The 26,178-nt window shown below is 37.1% G+C and overlaps 1 protein-coding gene across 8 annotated transcripts in view; it reads left to right on the top strand.

Annotated features, from left to right (window-relative positions):
• PBRM1 (polybromo 1) overlaps positions 1-26,178 on the top strand; it is a 64,474-nt gene that overhangs the window by 11,843 nt on the left and 26,453 nt on the right. For 6 of the 8 annotated variants that reach the window (XM_074914439.1, XM_074914438.1, XM_074914435.1 and 3 more), the window contains exons 11-20: positions 1,462-1,560; positions 2,979-3,070; positions 7,467-7,683; positions 16,123-16,264; positions 16,849-16,946; positions 19,955-20,231; positions 21,245-21,350; positions 22,595-23,237; positions 24,100-24,311; positions 25,419-25,604. In XM_074914439.1, coding sequence (XP_074770540.1) covers positions 1,462-1,560; positions 2,979-3,070; positions 7,467-7,683; positions 16,123-16,264; positions 16,849-16,946; positions 19,955-20,231; positions 21,245-21,350; positions 22,595-23,237; positions 24,100-24,311; positions 25,419-25,604 — 2,072 coding nt within the window. The remainder of the gene's footprint in view (positions 1-1,461; positions 1,561-2,978; positions 3,071-7,466; positions 7,684-16,122; positions 16,265-16,848; positions 16,947-19,954; positions 20,232-21,244; positions 21,351-22,594; positions 23,238-24,099; positions 24,312-25,418; positions 25,605-26,178) is intronic. The other 2 variants (XM_074914440.1, XM_074914436.1) reach the window with 1 other exon arrangement.

The following is a 26,178-nucleotide window of genomic DNA, read 5'->3' as shown; positions in this document are numbered from 1 at the left end:
GGTTCATTTATTCAGTGTTAGCATACTTCCCGTCTTTGGGTGAATCACTGTTGGAGCATGTAAAAATATAACAGCAGAAGTACTGCTAGGGAGTAATTCTCGACACATTTTAATAATTTTCCTTCTTAAAAGTATGTGTAGTGCCAGAAGACCTTGATTCTGCAGACACTGAGCATACTTATGTTTGCTTTGCAGTAACTAGAATTACATATAAGCGTGGAATTTTTCTAATTAAATTATGATTTTATTTTATTTTTCTCACTGTATTGGCCTTTGGTGAAGTTCAGGATGTCACGTGTGTGTGTGTGTGTATCATGTTTAATTTTGAGGCTTAACCCTTTTTCTTCAAAATAAAGCTGTTTGCATAAGAAGGGATGACAGATAAATCACACTGATATTTGTTAGTTGAATTCCTCTCTTGCACTGCCAACCCATTTCCACTTCTCAGCTACCTTATTCTAGATGTTCTCTTATGTACTGTGTTTTCAATAGACCTACAAATCCTGAAGTAATCTGAATGTCAGAATAATTGACAGCTCCCTTCTTTGTTTCTCTAACTTGGCAAACAAAAATTACAATGCCTGAAGCAGGCTGAATGCCAAAAAACTGGGGGTGAGAGAAAGGTATCATAAAAAGCAAACCTTTCACCAGTTGTTCTGCATTTCACTGGTTGCTTCTTTTATTGAACCATTAATCTTTTTTCATTTCTTTCTGCGTAATCTGCATCACAGAAACATTATATTGTATTTAAATTCATAATTCCTAACAGCTTAATTGTCTCAAATGGGGGTATCCTTTACCTATTGCTGATTTAGGTAAAATACTCCCCATAAATTCATTTAAAGTCTACTTACTATATTTTTCTTCAGAATTTGTATCTGGTTTTCTTTGTCATTGATAGATCAGGCTCAAATTCATCATAATGCTACTAACCTGAGTTCTACAGACATGTTGTCTCTGTGTCTGAAATCATGCTTTTCTATTGCGGAGTACATTGTATCCTTTGCCATACTAAATTGCTCTTTGTTGGTGCATTTAACTGTCCTCCCTTAAATAAAGTGGCAAAATAAAGTTGCTTGACATTATGCACTCTCAAGCAACTTGACAGTGATTTTGTTATGTATTGATGAAACATGATTGGATCTGTATGATTAGCTTCATCTGGATGCCAAGGAATATTTGTTGACTGCTTTCACTGCTATTGTAAGCTGCGCTGTGTGTATAGCTTTTAATCCTTAATCTAAATGTGACCTTCCTCTGACTTTATAAACAAAATCAATATTAATGCTGGGTCACTACATGTATCTTAGTATTACTTTACATTTTATATCTGTCTCTGAACCTTTTGGCTGATCTATCAAAGTAATTCTGTAAAAAGCTTTATCCTTGCTGCATCTTTTCTTGGGTCTAAGGTGGGCCTCTTTTTTTCCCATTTCCTTGGCTTGTCTCTTCTGCCTTAAGGACTCCATCAAATTTGACTGCTTCCAAGCTGACAGGTCCTTCCTCACAGGGTAAAGGCAGTGTTGGTGATGAGAGAAATTCTTCTAACAAATATTACCGGTAAGTAAATTATGGACTTGGAGGAAAAGCTGGGTTGTCATAATAAGGAAATACTAAAATACGGGTGGGTTTTGGATTTGGGTTGGTTTTTTTTTTTTTTGAGTTGAGAGTGCTCTTCAATATTGACGCAAATGCTTTTGAGATTCAAATATATTTCAGTCAAATATCTATTATGTATGATTTAATAAGTTATTTTGCCGTAATTACTCTTCCATGTTTGATTTTGTTTTTAACATTTCAAAACACCTGTCATGAAATACTCTATGCAATTATTTCCTTAGAAATGTTCTGAAGAACAGTATATTAAGCTTCGTTACAAAATAGAGCAGGTGAAAAAAAAACATGGAAATATACTGTAGACCTGAAAAATTATATTTGGAGACTAAAAAGCAGTAAGTAGAACTAAGTAATTAAGAGATGGATGGCGGAAAACAATGAAGCCTCTAAAAAGGAAGTATTACATTTAGGATGGATTTATGGCAAACTTGCTGAGTAGACTGGTTCACTGGAGTCTTTCCCATTTGTTCTTTCAGTCAGCAGTTGAGACTTTTGGTATCTAGCAAAAGTCTCGTGTCTACAGTCTCTGGGTTACCATCTTGAAACAGTACTACTCTTGGCTAATTCCCTGCGTGTGGAGTCTGAACATCAGCTGTGAGGGTCTTCAAGGGATTGAGCATTTGTAGTACAGAGTTGGTGTCGTTTTAACCAACCCATTCTGCTTTTTTGCAGTCTGCTCCCACAGGGCAAGGCTGAGCCCATTGCTGGGGGTGCCTAAGAGCTGACCTAGTAAAAAAGCAGAGATTGCCAGGCATAGCCTACAGTGTAGGTATGAAACACTGTGCCCCAGGTTTGGGACAAAAGGGAGGAAGTGAGGGACGCTGAAGTCAGTGGCAACGTAGCTAGCGTGGATGCTGGTTTACTCCACCTAGAAAGCAGAGGAAGCTACTTCACACACAGGCACTCTGTGTGCTGAAAATGCCTAAGGCGGGGTTGGAGGTATGGAGGAGACAGCATGTACATCTTACAGCTGAATTCATGTAGACAAATCCCTATAAAACAGGATCAAATAACAAAGTTATTAATTGGGAGGGACTTGATATCATCCCCCTTCTCCCCCAGTAAATCAAATAAGTATTGAAAATATGACAGAAGATAGCTAGCTTGAGCTCTAGCTTTCTGATTGTGGGTCCAGTTTTTTAGTTTGATGGACCATCTCTTAAAGTAGAGGCAGACTCGTGGGTCTCTTGTTAAGGGCTCCAGTCTTTTCTTGCATAGTCATGTCTGTATTCCTGATAGTGTAGGCAGCCATCGTCAGCTTCACTTGTTTACTGACACACTCTGGGTGACTGTCAGTGGTTAACATGATAACCATTTTATCTTTTTTTTAATTTATCATATTTATTTTCACTTTTTTACAGTAACAAAAGATCAGCCCAAGGGGATCGTTTATCAGCAATAACGATGGCTTTGCAATACGGGTCAGAAAGTGATGAGGATGCGGCTTTGGCTGGTAGGAACTGAAATACAGTTTCTTTATTTATTTTCTTTAATTAAAATGTTTGGAATAAGCAAAACTGTAGAGCTCCTGATACAGTCAAATATCTTTATTTCAAAAATACTTTGCACTGTTTCCAAACCCAGCATGTAATTCTGTTAAATGCAATCTCTGTTTCCTCTAAGTACGAATTTATAAATGTACAGCTGATAAGATAGGGTTTTATATTTAGTGTTTGTGTTTCCAAGTATGCATATCCAAGCTTTAGGAAACTGTGGCTTGTTTTTATTACTTCTAAAATGAAACAGAAGAGGAGATGCTGCAGAAGACATTGGGTACTCCTTTCAGTAAAAGAGATTTACAGTGCTGCAGTTGTTTGAGGGAAATCTCCTTCACACGGGCTTGTTCTCTCTTGCTCTCTTGTGCTATTGGGTCTTCTAAGTGCCTGTCAGTTTTGTGGTTTTTTTTGTAAATTGAAGATAATCTTACAAGGTGTAAGGACAGATAAATGTTAGAACTTAATTTAGAAATATCTGATCTAGTCTAGCAGTCATGAAGTCTTGTATGAAGTTTTATGTTAACACAAAAACACATAAAAAAGCATGTGTTCATACAACATCCTCAGTTTCATAATAAGCATGCTTTAGCATTATGCTACAAGCATCTATGCTGTAATACATGGATTATATCAGATATTTCAGTATTGTCATAAATTGTTATAGGTTGTCTTATATAAATTAGCCTGTCTTGATAGTTACATTCTCAGTAACTTCCCTGCATTCATCTCAGAGCAGGTTTCTGAAGTGCTTTTGTACATATACTGTTGTTTCATGTTTTGTTTACAGTATTTCTGCGTAATTGAGTTGTACTCACTGCTGTTTTCCAGTGGATGGATATGCTGTAGAATTTTTTGGATCATTTTAGATCTTGCAGCAAGCAAAAGCATTTTTATTCCTGGTTAGCCGAGTTCAGTTATTGCTTCAGAGCAGCTACTTTCTGGGAGGTGTGAGGAGTGTTTATTAGCTTGGTTCAGTGTGAATGTTAGATGCTATTTTTGCAAATTGTAATTCTGTAAAGATGCATAGTTTTTTATGTCTGTATGTGATTTAAATTCTAGAAGTGATTCTCATAGGGCCTTTCGTGTGCATCTGAGATTTTTGCCTTGCTGCTGTCAAACCTCTTCTATCTTTATCGCATCCACTTAACAGGCAATGTCAATATTTTTGTCAGACCTCTGTCACCCTTAAGATTTTCTGATCCTCCATCATACTGCTTGGACATTCCTATGCTTTCAGGTTCCAGATGAAAAGGATTTTTATTTAAACCAACTGATCTTTTCATTAGTTGCTTTGGTTTTTTCCTTCCTCTAACATTTGTTTATGAGAACTAGGCTGCATGACTGGGACATTAAAAGAACTTTCTCCTTCTCGATACAGAGAACTAAATCTTTATGAGCTTCTTTGATTGTAGCAGTTGCCTAAGCAGTGAATATTGGTTTCCAACTTGGGAGTTTATCCTCACAGTTTCAGAGAGTGTTATGGTGTGATGGAGCTTGTAGATTTCCAGCTCACATGTACTAGGACATGAGCAGCTTCTACAGCTCCCTTGCTCCTCACTATAAATCTGTAAAGGCAGGCATTGATGGTATTTATGATTTTTTTATTATTATTTCATTTAGAAATGATTTAATACTGGATGCTCCTTTTGGTTTGGTTTATTTTCGGTTAGACTTTGTGCATTCATTGTTGTGTAGGTGCTTTGGAACCACAAAGGAGACAATATTGAAAGCAAATCTGAGTAAAGACTAATTTTCTTTCATATACATTCAAATACTTTCTCTTAGCTCTTCTGTGTCACCATTGAGTAAGAGTACATGTGTATGTTATAAGTGTTTATATCTGATAATAAAACTCAGTTCCAGTTGTAAATGAGATAGCTTCCTCGTTTTTGCAGTGAAATCAATTTAACATCACTGCATTACGAAGCTGTTCCTTCATTAGGAAACAGTCACTGCGGTATGGAATGAACGTCAGGAAATACATTTTGTTTGGGACTGTTGAAGGGCATGTATTTTGTGGTTATGGTTTACTGTGTTGGGGTTTCTTTTTTGTATCTGCTAACTGTTGTTGTGGTAACAGCTGTGTGAAAGGGGAATAACTGACTGTTACTCTCCACTGCCAGCATGTGCTTGGTGGGGATATGGGACCTGGTGCTACTGCATATTAAACAATCTACAGTCTTGCATTACATAGTTTGTTCCATAGCAAGATAGGGATTTTTCTGTCTTCTGATTTGAATAATACATTATTCTTCAGTTCTTAAGATAACAGGTTTCATGGTAGGAGAACACTATCCTTTTCTCAATCTGTAAGAATATATAATGTTCGACACATCACTTTTAAAGAACATACACATCATAATGCAAACGTTTATAGCTGTATTATGCTATTATGTAAACACTTCTAGTGCCTGTTTAATTTACTTAGATTTTTATTTTAGGGAATGCTTTGTGTTCTGCTTTTAATACAAAGGAAGTACACTTCTTATTTAAGGTATTGAGCTGCTTTATTGCTGGCTGCCACAGGTCAGAGAACAGCAATATGCTTGACTAGTTTCTTATTTTTTCTCTTTCATAAAAACAAGTTGTTCTGCTTTTTATATTCTATTTCTTACTTTCTGATGGAGCACTCAGAACAGAACTGTTTGAGTAAACAAAACTGAAGACCACATTTTGCTGAATAATTATTTTGGAAACTTACTTTACCTGATAGCATTGTCTTAGCTGTTAGCATTTGTCTTTTGTGTTTTGAGTTGATATGTTAGGTACAGGAAAACTTAGTGCTACCTCCAGACTCTTGTTTCTACCTGAGTCATTCTGTTCAGCTCCTGCTTTGCTGGCTACTGTGTAGTAGATGATAGGCCATTAATTGATGCTGATTGGCATACAGATAAATAATTAGGATAATTCTGAGTGACTTCTGTGAATCAGTAATGAACACCTTCATTCTGTGTTTGGACATCTACTGAGGTCTGCTTGTGTTTTAACTTGCATCTAACTGGTCTGGCAGGTCCCATACACTCACATAGATCCAGAATGTCAGACAGCAGAGGAAAAAAGATAGTACTATGTTGTTATGCAGTCAGTGTCCCCTGGCTTTGTCATCATTTCAATATGTCTTTACTGAACTTGGATAGAAAGTTTGAAACACTGCCAGCCCTCTGAGCAATAATGAAAATGCCAGCTGGAAACTTGGCGTTAAGTGTTAGAGAACTGTCTTTTGTGTAACTGAATTACCCAGTGTGTCATCTGCCAAGCTTTCCTTCAAACTTTAACTCATAAGAGGAAAAAAGGGTGAATAATTTAACTCTAGTACACGCAGAACCACATAGATTTTGTGTTATGCCTAAATGCAGGGTACAGATTACATCATTTGTGTTACTGAGAGGTGTGGAAGGATTGTCCATTTATTCCTTTCCATCCTCTATTTCCACTACCAGCTTTTTTTTTTTTTCATTCCTGTTGTATTTCTGTTGCTCATGTAATGTTTCTCCTAACTTTGTCTGCAGTAAATATTAGTTCTTCATAGCATTTCTTTCATTCATCCTAATCCTGAAACATAATGTATGCTTCGTATAGATAACTAGAGTTTACTATAAAATTTGTAAATACTTTATTATGAAACATTTATGCTAATTATATAATAATTCTAAAATTTTTTTTTCTCCTTCATTTTGCTGCATATATTAGAGGTGCAGGGTTTAGTGTCAGTTTTTTCTGCTAAACTTCACCGTTTTTTACCTGAGCTGTGATTAATATGGTCTAAAGGATTATAGAAATTTTGAAGTCACCTTTTTGATATTTATGCAAAAATTCATTTTTAGTTTGCCATTTTGCTTAACTGGCTAGACAGCTTTGAGAATTCTAGACATGGTTTTTCAATTTGTATTCTGTTTGTGAGCTCTTGTCAGATAGCAGAATGGCAGTAGTTCAATATACAAATGTGTTTGGCACAAATACTGGTATTAATGGTTTGATGGGTAAATAAGGACATAGCTGTTGTATAGGTAGCGTGTGGTTGAATTGTCCTGTTACATAGTCTCATACATGAACACTTCTCAGCCCTTGTAGGTGGCAAGGATGTATCACCAGTGACAGAACTGAAATCTCATCTGATAAGAGAGATTGCAATACCTAGATAAAAGCGCTATTTTTGTCAGCTTGAGACTCATAAGTTATATTTGTGATGTCCTTTTCTGAGGTATGAATCTGACTGCCAGAGAGTGAGTGAACACCCTCGATTGAGGGCTGCCTTTTCTTCTGGTTTAGATCTTTATCCATTTGAAAAGTCAACCAAAAAAATACCCACTCTAAGTTGTCCTGCTGAGTTTCACATTTTTCCTTTCTGTGCAGCTGCTGCTCGTTATGAAGAGGGAGAATCTGAAGCCGAGAGCATTACTTCCTTCATGGACACTTCTAATCCTCTTTATCAGCTTTATGACACAGTTAGAAGTTGCCGGAATAATCAAGGCCAGCTCATATCTGAACCCTTTTTCCACTTGCCCTCCAAGAAAAAGTATCCTGATTATTATCAGCAAATTAAAACACCTATTTCATTGCAGCAGATCAGGTAAGAAAACAGCATGCAAACTACATCTGGTGGGAGACTATTCAAGGATTTCTTTTATTTCCAGAATCCTATCCTGTGGTTGGGTTGTCGATACCTAATGCAGTGTATACCATCTTTTCTCTAGGTTTGATTGTTTCTTGTTTCAACTCAGTTCTGCATCAGTCTTTTGATCATCTTTTATAGATGGATGCTGTTTGGTTTATTTTCCATGGAGTTTCATTTGTAATGTGCCTGAAAGGTGACCATATTGATAATTCTGAAGGCTAGGTGGGCTGCAGAGATGAAAGCTTCTGCAGAACCCCTTGCTATTCTCTTTCCTTGACCCTGATGGCTTGGTTACCTCTTACTGCCATGTTTCTTAAATTGGTAGTCTTCAGCAATGTGAATGATAGAAAGACACTTGCAATTACAACTAGTAATTGCTAGATAGTTTCTTTTGTCTAGGTCACAACTCCACAACTAGGTGGAGAATAATTATTTTCATTCATGACGTAGCTGGTCTGGGCTGAAGTAAGCAGTGCACCATTTATAAATCTGTGAGCTGTGAAAGGTTCATGAAGTGCCAGAGTGCAGTTGTCAGATTAAAAACCCGAGTGAAAAGAAGTGAGCAGTATCTTTCTTTAGTGGTCCAAGATAATATAATACGATGGATATGTGTCAGGGTCCTGAGTGCATTAATAGACCTTAATGGCACTGACCAGCCTCGGGTGGCCCTGGTCTTGTGCCCAGTGGCCACTGGGGCTCCAGTCCCTGCCTGGGCTACACTGCAGGAGCACTGGTTCTCCAGCTTCAGTGAGTGAGGGCTGGACCCCAACATTGTTCATGTGTTTGTAATCCATTCTAGTACATAGGTCTGTAAATTTTAGTTGTACCATAATCTGATCTGCTAGATGTCGTATAATTGTTGAAAATTAATTCAGAAAGTAACAAAGCTGCTTTTTTTTTTTTTTTTTTTTTTAACCTGTCAAAGGGTGTTTTGCATGTGCTGGGTACAAGTATGGAGCTGCCACACTGTCTATTCATCAGGGACTTTAAAGCATTTTTTCTTATGTCTTAAGACACTTACTTTGCCAAGCCAACAGCTGTACTGTCTTGAATGAAGCACAAAATGTACTTGATGGCAAAAAAAAAAGGTGAAATTGAGAAAAATCATTGACAGTTGTCAGGAAGCTTTTTGTCTGAATGTACCAAAGAGTATCAGCTCAAATGATGTATAAATGGCTTTACTTGGGAGAAACCTTCCATTAAAAATATCCTTGATATCAATTATAGGACAAATAATTTGCCATAGGGAGACAGCTCTGTTTCTGCATTCCTTACATTGTAGGCAGGTTGCATCTGGCTATGTGAGCAGTACAGAAATTTCATGCAAATGTATGAAGAACTGTAGAAAAAAATTACTTATTGTCTGAGAGCTTAGAAAATAAAAAGAGACAATCTTTTTAGAAACAGTGTTTGTAGCTCACAAGTTAAAGTACAGTATTTATAATAGTCCAACTTCTTTTAGCAAATTCTGAAATTCAACTGTTCTTTAAATTACCACATAATCTTCACTTCTTACTACACCTAAAAAGCCTTGACGTCATGCATATGTGTACTTAATTGAAGTGCTTTAAGGGGCAACTGAAGCTAGCTTGATTTCACTGGTATTTCAAATGTCTTTAGTTATTCAAAACTGCCACTCATCAGGGGTGGATTTTTTTGGTGGGGTTTTTTTTTGGTGTTGAGGACGTTTTCTGTGTTTTGTGCTTCTTGGGTTTTTTTGAGATGTACATACAACAAGCATATCTTCTGTTCACATATGGGGACAGAAAAAGTTAATTGTCCTAGTGAGAGGTAGAAGGTGTTGGAATAAAGCCTGGCATTCCTGTCTCATATCTGTTTTCACTTTGGCATCTGGCTACCGAGGTTATCCTGCCAGAGTGACCTGTGAAATGTGTAGCCATTGCAAATTTTACAGCTAGTCATATATTTCAGGAGTTTGTGTGTTAAATGCAGGAAAAGCCTTGAAAAAATACATGATTTCTGGAGGGAGAGTATGGGCATGTTTTGTTTTAATGCCGTGTACATTATAATTGTCATGAACATTTGAGCTGAGTGCTGGTCCCAAGCTGTTCCTGGATGTGGGAGGTAATCCTGCTGATGGCTTTAATTTTCTGTTACTTCCTTCGTGACTTGCTCTTTACAGAATCACAGGATAACTGAGATCAGAAGCGAGACCATCCAGTCCAACCCCTGGCTATAGCAGGGTCACCTGGAGCCAGTTACCCAGACCTGTATCAGTCCAGTTTTGAATACCTCCACATGTGGAGAATCCACAAGCTCTCTGGGCAACCAGTGCCAGTGTTTGACCTCTCTCACCGTTTAAAAATAAAAAAATAAATAAATAATTGGGATGTTTTTCTTGTGTTCAGGTGAAATTTCATGTGTTTCAGTTTGTTCTGGTTACCTCTTGCCCTGTCAGCAGGCACGGCTAATAGGAATCGGACTTCCTCTTCATTCCCTCCTGCCAGATGTTCATACACACACTGATGAGACTCCCCTGCCTCAAACAGGACAAAACACTAAGCTGTAGAACAAGAATACCCTATTTAAAAAGAAAGGCATGACACTGTGAGGGCTGTGACTTTCGGGTGTCATAAAAGTGCATGGTGTGGAGGTTATTATGCAAACTTAACATTGCTGGTGAAAAGTCATTCTGTAATTATAAATGACAGGAGGAATAGTCAGGAAATAATGCAGGAGAATGTGTTCAGTTACCCAGTACATAAGTGCTAGATTCTGGCATGCTTACAAGAACTGTGCTTCTCATTAAATTTTACAGTGTTACTGTGATCCCTAAGGCAAGTGGGTCAGGCTTTTCTACACCAGAGGAGGGAAGTGCTCCAGGGAATTCCCTGGCAGCAGTTCTCTCCTAAAACATGTGTGGGTGCACGGGCACTGAAATTGGTATCTTCATTGGCACACCCCGGTGTCTTGCACTCCAGGAAGCTGCGGTTGTAGTTGAATTTTTAAAAAATGCATGGATCTAGTGTATAACGTGCTTAGTTTTGTGTGATGTCTACTATTTGAGGATTTGAAATGTATTTTTCTTATGAATGTGCATTCTTTTGGACAGTGGTCTCTGACACTAATCTAAACGTTACATTTTACTGCGCTGGCATGTGTTGAGGTTTTTCTGAAACTGTGAGATTTGTGGTGGCTCTTGTTGCATTTGGATTAATTATTACTTATTTGAGTTGCACCTATACTAAATGTGGTCATCTGGTCATGCATATTTAACCACTTCTAGTAACACGGCAAACAAAGGAGTGGAACTTACCTTGAAATAAGGGAGAATGCTGTCTGGGTTAAAGCCTAAACGGTCTATGGAGAATTTTTTTTTTCTTTTTTTAATTAGCAGAGCTTAAGCCCATTACAAATTAAGTTCTTAATTTAAAAAAAACCCAACAAAACAAAAACATTACGATTTTATTGTTACATTTACTTTGGAAAAATAATATATCACTGTTTCTGTTTGCTTAATTTATGAATGAGCCAACTGGGAAAATATTCCCTATAGAGAATATTATTACTCTGTAATATTTAGAATACCTTGTAAATTTTCACTTAGTCTGAGATTTAGCAGATCTTTCATTCCTTTTTTCACTTAATATTATTTAATTGTTTGACTATCGTACATTTTTAAAATCATCTGTCTGTATAACCAGTTTTCCTACCTTAGCAAGTACTTTCTGTGCATATTGTATGTAAGACCTTTATAAAATCACAGGTTCAAGTAAACAAGGTTCCCAACGTCCCTTATAAGACTACCATCATTCCTCAATAGGATATTTGTCAAATGCCTTTCTTGATTGCATGAATTCTTTGTTACTGGGCTTTTTCCCAAAGAGGCAGGACTAGTACTTCACCATTTCTGAATAAAAGGAAATGTTACATGAAAACTGTTTTTAACCATGTTAAAAGTTTGTTGTGAAACTGCATTTCATATTCTAAATTCAGAAAAGTCACGATACTTTCGTTCTGCTGAGTTTGAGTATGATGAAGTCTGTTCAAAGTACTTTTGTGAATAAACTTCATAATTAATGATGTTATTGTTTACTGACATCAAGTGCATTGAAGAGGATGGTAAGGTAGGAAGTTATTTGCAGACTAGAACAGTATTACTTTTATGCCTGTGCATTTTTCATTCTTCATATGTGTTTTTGGAGGTTGTCTATCTTTCCAAACCGTATGGGCCAAGTCTTGATTTTTACTTTTGTTGTCTGGCCTTTCATGAATACAGCTGTGAATGTAGGTTGCTAGCTTAAAATCAGGTGGCCTGCACATTGATTATTTGGTTGTGGATAAGCAAGTGCTGATAGAAGCAAGATTTTATTTCCTGATAAGATAATTCGAATGATAGCTCATCCTTCCTTTTTTCAGACAGTGTTTCCTCTTCCTCTTGTCTTCTGCCTCTAGGTTAAGATTTAAAGGAGTAAGATATAATTAGGCTGCTTTTCTTCACTTGTGAGATATTGTCAGGGTCCTCGCCTACTCCCATCAGCCTAAAGATTCTGTTTCTACAGGGTCACAAGAGAGCAGAGAACCAGCGCACATAGAATGGTATATTTAAGACTAATGGCAACTTAGTATGTTTTTCCTGCTTTTTGGTGCTTCAGTGTTCATCTGCTGCATTATAATGTTCATAGGTCGCTGCCTAAATACACACAGATGGGAGTTAGTGTGGGATGACAAGGCTATGTGGAGTCAGTGATATATTTTTAGGTGAAGCTTTTGATAGTAGAGTTCTGAGGTCTGCGTGAGCTACATCTCTGTCTCTGGGAGAAGAGGTAAAGCAAATCCCAGATTTGTTAGTGTCACATGGCTTGGGTTCTGCTGATATGAAGAGTCACCAATTTCTTTTACCATATCATGAAATCGTACAGGATGGATTTAGCATTCTCTTTGTAAAAAGAAAATTGTTGCAGGCAGGATGTATTCCGTAGGAAACACTATTGCCTTGCTTGTTCTGGCAATAGGCAGAAGGATATGGCAAATTCCCCCTTTCCTCAGTTCAATAAAACTGTCTCCTAAACATACAAAATTTGATTGATCAGGATCTTTTACTAAAAAGTAAATCTGATTTATAGTATCATGCTGACAGTGTAACTTCATAGATTCTGAATTTACAGGTGATAAGGATACAGAGTTTTCTATGGCTATGGTGTATCAGCGATATGGTCATTCATCTTGAGTATTTTTAGTCAGTGTAATCCTAGACCTTCTGTGATTCTTTCAGCTTTAAGTTGAATACAGAACAACTCCAAGTAAAGACAAGTAGTACCAAGTGATACAGGGAGAAACAATTTGCATTGAAGAAGTAGTACTTCAATTAAGATGTCCTTTAGGTTACTCTTTCAGAAAGCTGCATCCAGACCTCAGCAATCAAAATGTGAATTTACAATTCTGTAATTCTAATTTGGTAATTAATTGGAAGACTAGATACTTTTACAGTTTTTATTCTTCCTGCTGCCCAGTCTCCTGAAACTTGTTTAAGTTCTCTGGCAGAGGACAAACATTCCAGAGTTGCACAAGGTTGTTTATAAACTACATGCTACTAATATTTAAGCAAAATTTGAGCCAGGAGCTGAAAAGCAGGAACACTGCATGCAGACTGGCTTACTTTCAAGATCTATGCAGTTTATCCTCTTCTGAGGACTTTATCCCAGCTTGGTTGTTAAGAATTCTGATTTTCTTGCCCTCCAGCAAATGTCTTTATCAGTAAAAAACATGGAGACATATTACACATTTGTCTTAAGCATTTAATATTCTAATCTAAAGCAGTTATGGTAGTTTTCACTTTATTAGATCCTTAGTTAGAGCCTAATTCTGCAAATTTGTCAGTATGAGTTGTCACTTGGAAACAAATTATGCTGATGGGGTCTACATCCAAGGGGAGAAAAAAGTCTGTTGGTGAGCATTTCTCTCCAGTGCTGCTCCTTAATTGATTTCTACACAGGACTTGCTTCTTGATTTATTTTTTTTATGTGCTGATTATTTTTTTTTAATGTTCTTAATCTCTAAAGTAGTTTAGCTGACTTGAGTACCTTTCTCTAAGATGTAGAATTGCCTTTAGACATTATTTTTGTTTTCCATTAGTCTTTTGAAAGTTTGAATCTATTTTATAAACATCTGTAATAACATCAGTAAACAAGGAAATTATTGCTTGTTTACACACTTAATTACCCTATGTGCCTTGACAAATTAGAATGTTCTTAAATCTGTTTTGAAAAAATTAAAGCTATCTTTTGCTGGTTTTGATAAATATGAACTTATTAGTTAGGGTTTTTGATGCAAGTTTTATAAGCCTTTCTATTCCATGTTTGCTTGAGTATTCCCTTAATGATGTATTAGCTTTTGTAACACCAACAGGTGTTTGTGTGCTGAAGTCCTGTAATTGTTTGTCAACAGGAATTAATTTTAGTCTATAGATTTTGCTTTCTGTACCAGAGAGTGTTCAGGTTAGCTGGAGGTGATGTAAGGTGGCCTGTAGTGTTTGTTACCAGATGGTGGCAAGAGCATGAAATAGAATCAGTGTTTATGTTCTCAGGAGTTGTAAGCCTGTGCATCACATGCTAGTGGTTTAGGGCAAAATAATCCTGAATTTAATGGGCTTTTTATTTTGGTTTTGACTTTTTTTAATACCAGTCACATATTCCTTAACCTATGCAAATAATTGTTGCTGGAGTTTTCACAAGGTAGAAATGGAGGCTGACTTTGCATTTTCTTCATGGGAATATAAGTGGTATCCAAACTCTTTTGCTTTTGAGGGTGGGTGGGTGTGTTTTGTGTAGTAGTATTATTATTATATTTGTATTTTTTACTAATCTAATGAAAATTATATTGGTAACTCTCCTTTGGAATTGCAGAGTGAGTGAAGCTAACAGGAAAACTTTTCAATTATCTGTTGTTTCTGTTGGAAACATTGAAAATAATCTAAAAAATATGCATAAAGGTTTGCAAGATACTGATGTCTTAAAGTGTTAAAAAAGATACATGAACCTAAAATGGTTTGGTTTAAATGAGAACAGCAACAAGTAATTTTCTCCATGTCTTACATTTAGGATATTTGTCCAAAATTGTCTTTTGCTTTTCTCATAGTCTTTGAGGACACACTAGTTCTTCAGATCTGAAAGAAATGAAAAAATCCACTACATTTCAGTAAGACATATGTAGCTGCCATCCTGGCAACATGTAGTCAGTTGGATGTCTCCTGCAAAATGTATTTCCATCGTGACAGCTTTATGGACAGGTGTGCACTTCTCAGTAGTTTTTAGAGCAGTTTCAGCTCTGTGCCACATTTAATCCAACTGTGACTTCCTCATCCTTGGCTGACTAGTGAAGAGTCCTGTTTAACAACAAGTTGAACACTGTTACTCTTTGTTCGCTGGTTCAGCTGTAAGGTCACACTTGCAGGTAAGGTTTGGCCTAAAAGCTACTACATTAAATTTAGTTTGTGGTGGTGCTTATGCCCCATCAGGCAGGCTCATGTTCAGCTAGATGCTGTAGAAAGCAGACCAGGTTTAAAGGCAGTGTGTAACCGGTGGATGTGACAGGCAGGCAGGTGAGGAAGAAGATATGAAGGAGGATGACTGCATTTTGCAGTTGTGATAGGGTTTGGTTTTTGTGTTGTTGCAGATTACTGTTTTCTGTTGTGTTTAATGAGGTGTTGGAAGGTTTAAGAGTGGACTAGAACATCCACCACTTTTGTGCAGGGAAATACGAGAAAACACATTGTTATTGGCAAACTTAGTGCACTGATTCATCCACTTAGCATATGAAAAATGACTTTTTCTTTGTCGTTAGTTTTTTTCTAACTGTTTTCATATGACATGCGCTTTGCTGATAACAGCAGTCAGCAACTAAGCGGCTTTAAGAGAAGGCAAAAGTTGAAGGGGGATAGCATGAGTGTTGGGCAATTTTGTTTCTTACTGAAGATGAGTGGAATTGATGTGTAGGGAAGGCAGCGTTCGTGGCTGTGTGGAGCTAAACCCATCAGATTGACATAATACCCAGGCCCTACAGGTCACAGCTGAGGTGTACTGGATTCATCTAAGCAGGCTGTGCTTCTGCCTCATCTGTACCACATCCTGTGTGGTGGTACAGATGAGGCTGTAGATCTGCTCAACTTTAAACTTTTTTCAACTTTAAAGAGACTGCGATCTGCTCAACTTTAAAGAAGGCAGCTTTCAGAATTATTAAAGTCATTCTTTAAGAGGAGATATGTTTCCCTAACATAGTTATAATTGAAAGATGTTACTGCAGCATCAGAAAAAGAAAACACATTCCTGTAATTAGAGCTCTTTGGATATTGATTTATTGTGAAAATGAAAATGTTAAGGAACTGTTTTGCATGTGTAACTTGTGAAATACCTGTTTGGTATTTCTCTTTTGTAGAACCAAGCTGAAGAACCATGAATATGAAACTTTAGATCAGTTGGAGGCTGATCTGAACTTGATGTTTGAAAATGCCAAGCGCTACAATGTTCCCAATTCTGCCATCTATAAAAGAGTGCTGAAAATGCAGCAGGTTATGCAGGTATGTGGAGTACAACAATAAAAAGGATATAACTTCACACGTTAGTTTATTTTCTCAATGAATATTTTTCCAAAATAATTTTTAACTAGACCTGTATTTGCAGTAGAATTTTCTTGCTTGGGGGAAGTATGGGAATGAAGAGCATCATAGGGTGATTTTTCTTCAGCACACCTGCTGCCTTATATGATTTCTTTTGGTCACTTTTATTCCTTACTATGACTCTTAACCAAATTAAATTGTGAGAAAATCAATGATCTGGGAGGTTTTTTAGGACTTGCAGGTAATTGGAGGATGCTAAGATACTTCATATTTCATGAAGTGTTCCAGCTAAGTGCTGCTGTTTGAAATGGCTTTGTTTTCAAATTTGTTCCTCAAAATTTTTTCTGACAGTTAAAAAGAATTATACTGCTGTTTTATATTGGTCATCTTACATTAAATATATCACTGGAAATATTTTGATAATGGTTTAGTCTCAAAACCTGTAGTTGCATCTTTCATTGTGCATCTGTTCTGTTCTGATATTTAATACTGTTCTGGAGACGTCCAACAGTGAGTTTGGCTTCAGGTATTTGTTATTTTTTCAGGCAAAGAAGAAGGAGCTTGCTAGGAGAGATGACATTGAGGATGGGGACAGTATGATTTCTTCAGCTACATCTGATACTGGAAGCTCAAAAAGGAAAAGGTATGCACTTCTGTCGTTCCTGCAGACCATGACATTGCTAAATCTTTTATTTGTTAAAGAGAATATTAAGCCATGGTTCTTAGCATGTGTGTAAGGATTTGTAATTTTGAAACTTAACCTCAGTAAGCGTTGGTTCTAATTGATTCAGTACTATTTGCTGACTTTTATTTTCCTTTATTGGCCTATTAGTCGGCAGTTATCAACGTAACTGGTTCAGTAAATGACACAGACAATACAGTTGCAAGAATTAAGTGATCTTGTCAGTGGATTTCAGGATTTTTATCTGTGGTTTGGTTTTGGTTTTGGTTTTTAGCCTGGTGTGTGAACTGTCTTCACAAGTTGTTAGCAATTATTATTTCTTTATTACTACTTCTCCAGTATATGACTGTTTATGTAGTTTGAGTAGCAATGTCAGAATATAATTAAAGTTAACAGTATGTTTGAATAAATTTATTGAAAGTTTATAGTATTGGTCTATGAATATCTTTATTTGGCAAAATGTTTTAATTTTTCATGACCTGAACTCTGCTTGACGAGTTTTCATCATTCATGTTAGAGGACTGCTTCTCTCTCCCTTCTGAATTTGCACTCTTTGGTTACTTACCTGTCAACAGCTGGGCCAAAGAGGGTATTTGACAGATAGATAAACTGAATATAATAGGTTGATTATTTACTGTAATGTAAACAAAATTCACAGTGATTTAAAATATACTCTTTTAGTGAGCAGTAGTGATGGTTTATGGAAAGTATTCTGTAAGAGGGTAGCTGTTGTGTAATTAATACTGGTGATGCATCTCACTCCACCAAGGGATGGTTTCTCTAGTCTGCCTCATAGTATCATTTGAAACAGGTTCCAACTTCTGGTAATATTATTGCAATAGTAGCAACTGCCAGTGTAAAAGTGTAATTCAGTATCTTCCTTTGGTGTTGATCGTGACTTTCAGCTTCCTGTATCTTTAGTTCTTTGTTTTGTCAAAGTAAAAAGCAGTTGTGGAGGGAGGAAGGGAGTCGAATAGAGCATCAGCAAAGATTCGCTTATGAGCAGTCAAGTATTGCAGCAATGTACACTCATAAAAAATCTGCAGAGATAAAATGTTAGCGTGGATTTAGGAGGTGGTACAGTCTAGGGATGGCAGGAAGAAGAAAGGTAGTGGAACAGTAGGACAGACCTGTGAAGTGAAGGTCAGGAAGGAACAAATCATGAAAATGGCTAGTTTTGTGAACTTCAGATTCAAAGAGAAATACTAACCTAATCAAGCAAGTCATACTATCATCAGTGTCTTTTTAACCCCATGTTGCTTTTGATCACCTTGTGCAAGAGACTACTGAAATACTTAAAAAAAAAATCTGTCAGGCCTTGTCATCTAAGAACAGCAAAGGAGGAAAGGTTGTCTTCCTATGTAAGGGAAATAAAAATTATTTTATTTTCTTCATGCCTGAAGAGAACCTGAAAATGCTTTTGAGGTTGACAGTTCAATACTTGTTATCAGTCTCACTTGCTGGATGATAGGAAGTAAAAGAAGATTGTAAATGCTGCTGACAATAGAAGTGAAGCACTGAGGAATTCCAAAATGTGGATGAAAAAGGAAACTAATAACCCAGGCAAAATTCATAGAAAGTTGTTAGAATGTCCCCTTTTATGTATCAGATGCATGACCTGAATCTTGAGTATTGGCAGGCTTTTTACTATTTCTGCTTTGGTTTTGCTTTATCTACTTTCATTGAACTAAATGTTAGAACTGGAAACATGTTAAAATGTGGAATTTGGTAGCATATCTCTGTTCTGGCATTGCTCATCTGCTTGTGTGAACCACTAAGAGTTTCCAGCAGTGAAGATAATGTAGAAAAAAAGGTTTTAACCTATAGAAGATACATTTTGAATTTTCTCACATGTTGTGACATATATTTTCATTAGTTATTTTGCTGACCTCACCAAGGAGCAAGAGATATCTGAGGCATGATGCTGTGCTGCATTAGGCATATTTTAAATGGAGGGAAAGATGGAAATGATGGAATATTATGGAAATGATGGGAAATCTGAGAAGCAGTTTGGTTTCTAGCAAGTTGTACAGTGATGTTTTGCACATTTTGCAAATGAAGATGGTTTTTGTTCTCATCTTTACGGCTAATCTAGTTAAAGTTAGAACTACTTGAGTAAGTCTTACAGAGATTGCAATTTGGAAGCTGTGTTAAAGGTGCATTGTAGAGAGTGCAGTTCTAAGTGCCACGGTATCTGATCTGAGATTATACATCATTAACATAAGCTTTCCTCTCCCTTACCTGATTTGCTTATAGGTCATGTAGATTTCTTGAGACAACCATAGTAGCTACACACAGGATAACTATAAAGTTTGTGGTGTTAGCATGTACGTGGCCATTTTCTACCTGTGTTTGTAGTTTTGGTGAGCATTAATGACTTATAACTTCATTTGACTGTGTTTGACAGATATTTAAGCAATTCAGAACCTTCTTTTTACTACATTCTTGATGTCCTTATTTTCTTGTATCTGGTACTGAAGAAGATACAGAATTACTCTGAGATAAGTAGCTCAGGTCTTTGATACTCTGTGTTCGGCAGAGGTAGTCATGAAGATACTGCCTGGGGGGTTTTTCCCTGTTGGCACTAGGTCCTGAGGTCTTGGATTCAGATGCGTAGTCGTAACTGATTTGTTTTCAGCTGGAAGTGGTTAGAGCTCTTTTTGACCTTTGCACTTTTGAAAACTAGTTATTTGCTTTACTCTGTAGAACACTTGAACTCAAGGTGAATGAGAGAAAAATCCTATCTTAAAGTTGGTTTCCTGTTTAGTTAGCAGACCTGGTTATGATGATGTCATTGTTTGCAAGTGGACCTATGTCTTAAATGTTGAACTTCTTGCGTGTGTGTTGGGGTGGTTGTATTTTCATGGTAGAGGATAATGAATATCATTTTGATATTGGTGTTGGAAATGGGGAAAAGAGCCGCTGACATTTATTCTTTTCTTTTTTTATTCTTCTCCTTAATCTAACAGTAAAAAGAATATACGAAAACAACGTATGAAGATCTTGTACAATGCAGTTCTGGAAGCTCGAGAACCCGGCACAGGCAGACGGCTCTGTGATCTGTTTATGGTTAAGCCATCCAAAAAGGACTATCCAGACTATTATAAAATCATCTTGGAGCCAATGGATTTGAAAATGATAGAACACAACATCCGCAATGATAAGTATGCAGGGGAAGAAGCCATGATTGAAGACATGAAGCTCATGTTCCGAAATGCAAGGCATTATAATGAGGAAGGCTCCCAGGTACTGTTTTCATTCTGCGGTCATGCTTACCTCTCTGCTTCTTTGCAGATATATAAATTACGTTAGGGTGGGTTAGCTTTGACTGTTACTCACATTATTTGTGATAATTTTTATTTAACTAAAATAGAAATACGACTTTCTGCTGATGTTTTAAATTCCGTCTTTGTCTGTAGTTATATAAACATGAAGTGCAACACGCTCCTTTGCAAAGGTTAGACTTACTGCCTGTTAGCTAAACTTCGTCCTCCACTACAAAAAATGTCAGCTGAATGTTTCCTAGTATGTTTTAAAAAAATAAGCTGGTTACTAAATTCTCATTATTCATCCTCAGTTAATTACCTAAAGGTATTTGCACAGTGAACAGTTATCACCATCTGATTTGGAGCTTAGAACCTCTGAGAAGGGATGTGTTGTCAAGAAACCAGCTTTGTTTTCATGGAAATGGAGAATGTGGGAGATCAGACTAGAAGATCTGACTTGTTCAGCCTAACAAAAGGAGTCTGAAAGGAAAATGCTTTTCATTTACAAATATATTATAGTGTGTTTCTATATTATGATGTTTCTCAGCCAGCAAGCGTGATGTTGTGGAACAGAGTGGTGGTAAGAAACCTCCAGCTATTTCTAATGAGGATCTTGATCAGCTACTGTACAGGACTTTATGATGAGGTGATGTTCACCGGAGTTTGATTTGAAGACCCATGAGGACTGTTCTAGTCCTTTGTACCTTGATGGAATCACAATTAGTTCAGGAGATCTTTCATTTCTCAGCAGAATGGTTTGATGAGAAAGTTGATAAGACAAGTGCACCTTGCTGTTTTGTAGACTTTGGAATTAAAGTGCAGCTTAATTGGATAATTTATTCAGGATTTATATCTCCCTGATTTAGATGGTGTTCATCAGTTCTGCTTACCTGTATAACTCTTTTAAAGGTGTAAATTTTTAAATGTTTCCTGGAGGCTAGTTCTGAACTAAACACAGTAAACCTTGTTTTGATTTTGATTACTGATTAATAGGTATACAATGATGCCCATATGCTGGAAAAGATCCTTAAAGAAAAAAGGAAAGAACTGGGACCCTTGGCTGAAGATGATGATATTGCATCCCCAAAACTAAAGCTAAGTAAGACAACCTTGTACATTGCTATGTCTCATTTCAACACTTCTGTTAATCTGTCTTGCTGGGTTTTCAGATCTTCCCTTTAGAAGAGAAGATGTGATCTGCAAAGTTTCATTGACATGTGAAGTAGCATTATATTTTCAAAATCAAGATAGCGGTGGGGTGTTTATATGTGCATACAATAGAGTTTAGTTGTTGCATATAGCATTTTCTGAGAAAAGTAGCTTAGAATGAAGAAAGAAAATTTAGGAATAGGTTGGAATAACTGGCATGTAATCATGTGGGGTTATCTAAATGTTACATGCTGCATTATGTGCTCAGTAACAGTTCACTAGCACACTTAATGTGTGCTGCTGGGATTGCTTACAAGTAAGGTGCTTCTCAAACGGAGTAAAGCTCTTAATTTCCCTGGTGAAATGTCTGGGATATCCACAGAATGATAAAAGAAATGTGAGCTTTATTTAGAAAATCATTGAAAGCCATGAAAAACACAGACGTGAAATTTCCAACAGTGTCACAGATTTGCTACTAGTATTTACTACTTATATTAAGTGTTCAGAATTTAGTAAACTGAGAAGCATAAAATTGCACAGAAAGGCTTAAAGAAAATAGCAGCACACAGCCCTCTTGCAAATAGAAATGTGTAACTCTTAGGTAAGGTACAGGCAGTAGAGAATTTACAGGCAGAGACAGAGTAACAGACATCCTGAATTAATCAAAAAGCTAATCTGATTGATAATCCCATGGGAGGCTTTATTTTACATTTTACCTGCAATAATCCTCTCTAATTTGGCATAAATGTGTCATAAAGGAATCTGATAACATTTAGAATATTAAATTTTAGTGGTAGAAAAAGCCCTGTGATGACTGGATTTTTAACAGCTGTAGAGAGCAATTGATGTAGAGCTAGTAAGACTAAATTGAATTTAGAGGAGTTATCATTAACATTAGGTAGGAAAAGATGTTTTCCATGCTTAAGTCTGAAGAGACCTGTGCCAGGTGTACTGCATAGTAACATATGATTCTGTGCTTGCCAAAAAATAACATTTAAAAAAAATATATTCATACAGCTATGAAGAATAAAGGAAGCTGCAACTTGGAACGGTCTCCATGTTGTGAGTCTTCTGCTCATACCATAAAGTGGTTCCTCTGTAAGCAGTTCTCAAGTGGAAGGGAGATGGTTAAGGAAGTGTGCAAGCTCTGGTTTTGTAAAGATTTTTTTCTTTTTTTTTCTTTTGTCTGCTTAGGTAGAAAAAGTGGCATTTCTCCTAAAAAGTCGAAATACATGACTCCAATGCAACAGAAATTGAATGAGGTGTATGAAGCAGTTAAGAATTACACAGATAAACGAGGCAGGCGACTGAGCGCCATCTTCTTGAGGCTGCCATCTCGGTCTGAACTTCCTGACTATTATGTAACTATTAAAAAGCCTGTTGACATGGAAAAGATCAGAAGTCATATGATGGCAAATAAATACCAGGATATTGATTCTATGGTAGAGGACTTTGTAATGATGTTCAATAACGCTTGCACATATAACGAGCCAGAATCTTTGATTTATAAAGATGCCCTGGTCCTGCATAAAGTTTTGCTTGAAACTCGTCGAGAAATAGAAGGAGATGAGGATTCACATGTACCCAATGTCACTTTGCTAATTCAGGAACTTATCCATAACCTTTTTGTATCTGTTATGAGCCACCAGGATGATGAGGGCAGATGCTACAGTGACTCCTTAGCTGAGATACCTGCTGTTGATCCCAACTTCCCAAATAAACCTCCTCTGACTTTTGATATTATCCGAAAAAATGTTGAAAATAATAGGTATAGAAGATTGGACTTGTTCCAGGAGAATATGTTTGAGGTACTGGAGAGGGCAAGGAGAATGAACAGGTGAGTGAAGCCTTATTTTTCAGGTATCCTTTGTCTTATCACGTGGGTTTAGCATGTTAATGTTGGACAAAGGCTGAAGTTTTTTAAGGTGTTTTCAAGCTTTCCTTGATATGGGTGTTTAAGAAACTAAATCTCAAAAGCTTTATCAGGTCTACAGTGGAATGTGTGCTTTCATTTAAAACTAAGGAAAACATTAGGTTTCTGCCTGAGATGATATTTACGTTAATCCTGCAAAGGCACACCTCGTGAAAAGCAGGTTTGTGCTAACTTTCAAATTGAAAAAATGAAGAGGAGGAGCTGTTCACTAACTGCTTGACTAGCGGGTCACTCTTTTGAAGCCATCAGAGTTGTATGAGTTATGGTAATACTGTGCAAAACCTATGAACACTTGCAACTTCTTGCAGTGCTTTACTTGAATAGGTAGGGTACTTCAGGATATGCGGCTGAAATCTTGACTCTGAAGGAAAGAACATTAAAACATCTACTAACAGGAGTATGGGTCATTCAAATAAGTCAGTTTTGTTAATAATACTGTTACTACTTAAGTTTTTGGAAGTTAACAGATTGCAGAGGTCCAGTCGCAGCTAGTTACCTTTGATTTTTCTGGTGTTTCAGGACTGGTGTATACAGAAATATTGGTTATGGGGAAACTATAATAGAAACTGGCAGCAGAGTAGAGTAGCAGGTGGAGCATAACTTGCCAGTGTCTGCTGCTGCTTACTATGAGTAAGCACAGAAATCTATTGGTAGAGTGAAGCTTTAGTTTTATCACTAAGTGTGGTGATTGATGGGTATGTGTTTAGGATCCTGTTTGACTCTCCACAAACTATGTTTCTACCCTGTTGTACGTATTTTTGTGCAGGACTGATTCAGAGATTTACGAGGATGCGGTCGAACTTCAACAGTTCTTCATTAAAATTCGAGATGAACTTTGTAAGAACGGAGAGATTCTTCTGTCACCTGCTCTCAGCTATACCACCAAGCATCTTCACAACGATGTAGAAAAGGAAAAGAAGGAAAAGCTGCCCAAAGAAATAGAGGAAGATAAGCTCAAAAGAGAGGAGGAGAAGAGAGGTAGCTACTTTCTTATCATTAATTTTAAATGTGTTAATTGAAAAATGTATGTATGCATATGATTTATGCTCTGCTGTTGCTGCAGCTTTGCCTACTGAAGGGACCTTAGTAGTCTTGTTGTCCACTAAGGGTCTTGTATTTTAAAGTTATGAGAGATTTATTTTATTTTGATCCTTATCAGCCAGGCCAGATGGCTTTTAAGAAAGAGTTGTAGGTAGATACTAACCTTATGTATACTCTTTAAACAGAACACACTAGGATACCAGTAGTCTTATTTCAAGGATATTATAAAAGAAAACAATAGGTTTTTACTATAGCTTTCTGCTGATAATAAACTTAGCCATGACTGTTCCAACTGACCTTTTGGTCATTTCCTTTTTAACAAATACTGGTTTCTTCATGTGCTGATGGTGTTGTCTATGATCATGCTTTTAACACTGTTAAAGGAATTATATTGAAGTAAGCCTTTTGCATTTCTTACTTGCCTACTGTGAGCACGAAAAGGAATGGGCAAGAAATCTACTGTGATGGTTCACTGTGTTTCACAGTTCTGGGCTGATTCTGTCCATATAATCATTGTGGAGCATGCCTAGGGGTACGAATAAATCTCTCTAATTGCTCCTTTCCATGGATGGGAGCAGAGCTGTTAGCTCTTTGTTCTTGAATTCTAACATGGGTCATCTTCCCACATAGCACTGATGTCAGCAGCAGTAAAGTCTGGTTGCTGCAACCAGGCTCAGTATTATAAGGGGACAACAGCTGTGATGCCCTTTTTCTGTCTTCCTCTGAGAGCTAAAAACCCCAAAGAAAGCAAAACGTGCCTTTCTGAAGGCGTTTGAGTTCAGTGCTGTTGTTGAGTTCCTCCTCACTCACTGGGAGGGCTCAGTAAAAATCGGCTGAAGAAGGGAAACCCAACCTTCAGCAGCAGCAGTAGCAGAAAGGCTGGCAGCACAAAACATGCTTAAACCCTTCCTTCATGCTGTAAGTCAGTGTCAGAGGGACGCATCAGGTATCATGTGGCACTTGCATTCAGCATGCATATCAGTAGTCTTGACTAATGTGAAAATGTGACATTCCTAACATCTATTTTTCCCTTCTTGAAATAAGAAGCTGAAAAGAGTGAAGATTCTTCTGGATCAGCTGGGCTGTCAAGCTTGCATCGGACCTACAGCCAGGATTGCAGCTTCAAGAACAGCATGTACCATGTAGGAGATTATGTGTATGTGGAGCCTGCTGAAGCCAACTTGCAACCTCACATAGTCTGTATTGAGCGGCTGTGGGAAGATTCAGCTGGTAAGGATGTCTTTGCTATAGGAAAACAATATGGTGAAACTTCTTATCACTATTTAAAACTTCCAGTTTGAGCTTTTTCTGTGAGATGTTATTTTATTTGCAGAAGGATGTGTGGACTGGTGAATATTTTGCTTGTTTCCGAGTTGCCTTATTACAAAGAATATTACCAAGTTCTTGGATCAGCACAGTTTTTTGTTGTTCATCTCTACCTATTCTCAGATCATAGGCGTCCCAGAGAGTAAGTGGGATGGGCTTCTTGTAGTTTAGGCACAGAAGAACACATGGGGTTTTTCTGTGCTGAGAAATCTGATCCAAAAGGCATGTTTAACTGGAAATGTTTGACGGAACAGCTCAGTTTCAGAGCTGGCCTTTATTAAATTTCAGAATTGAGTTAAATCTTGCATTTCCTAGAGCAAATCAAGCCATGACAGTACTATTTTGTTTTTTCTCATCAGCGATACCTTCTGTTTGCAGGAGGTACTTCTCTTAAGTATAAGGAAGAGTAGAGATAGGAGTATCAGATAAGCGTGGTGCACTCTCAGCAATCTTGGAAAATACAGTTGCTGAGAACTGC

This window comes from Athene noctua, chromosome 10, assembly GCF_965140245.1.
Source record: "Athene noctua chromosome 10, bAthNoc1.hap1.1, whole genome shotgun sequence".
Taxonomy (NCBI): domain Eukaryota; kingdom Metazoa; phylum Chordata; class Aves; order Strigiformes; family Strigidae; genus Athene; species Athene noctua.
The sequence above is the reverse complement of the archived record's forward strand: the minus strand, read 5'-3'. Positions and strand labels throughout refer to the sequence as shown.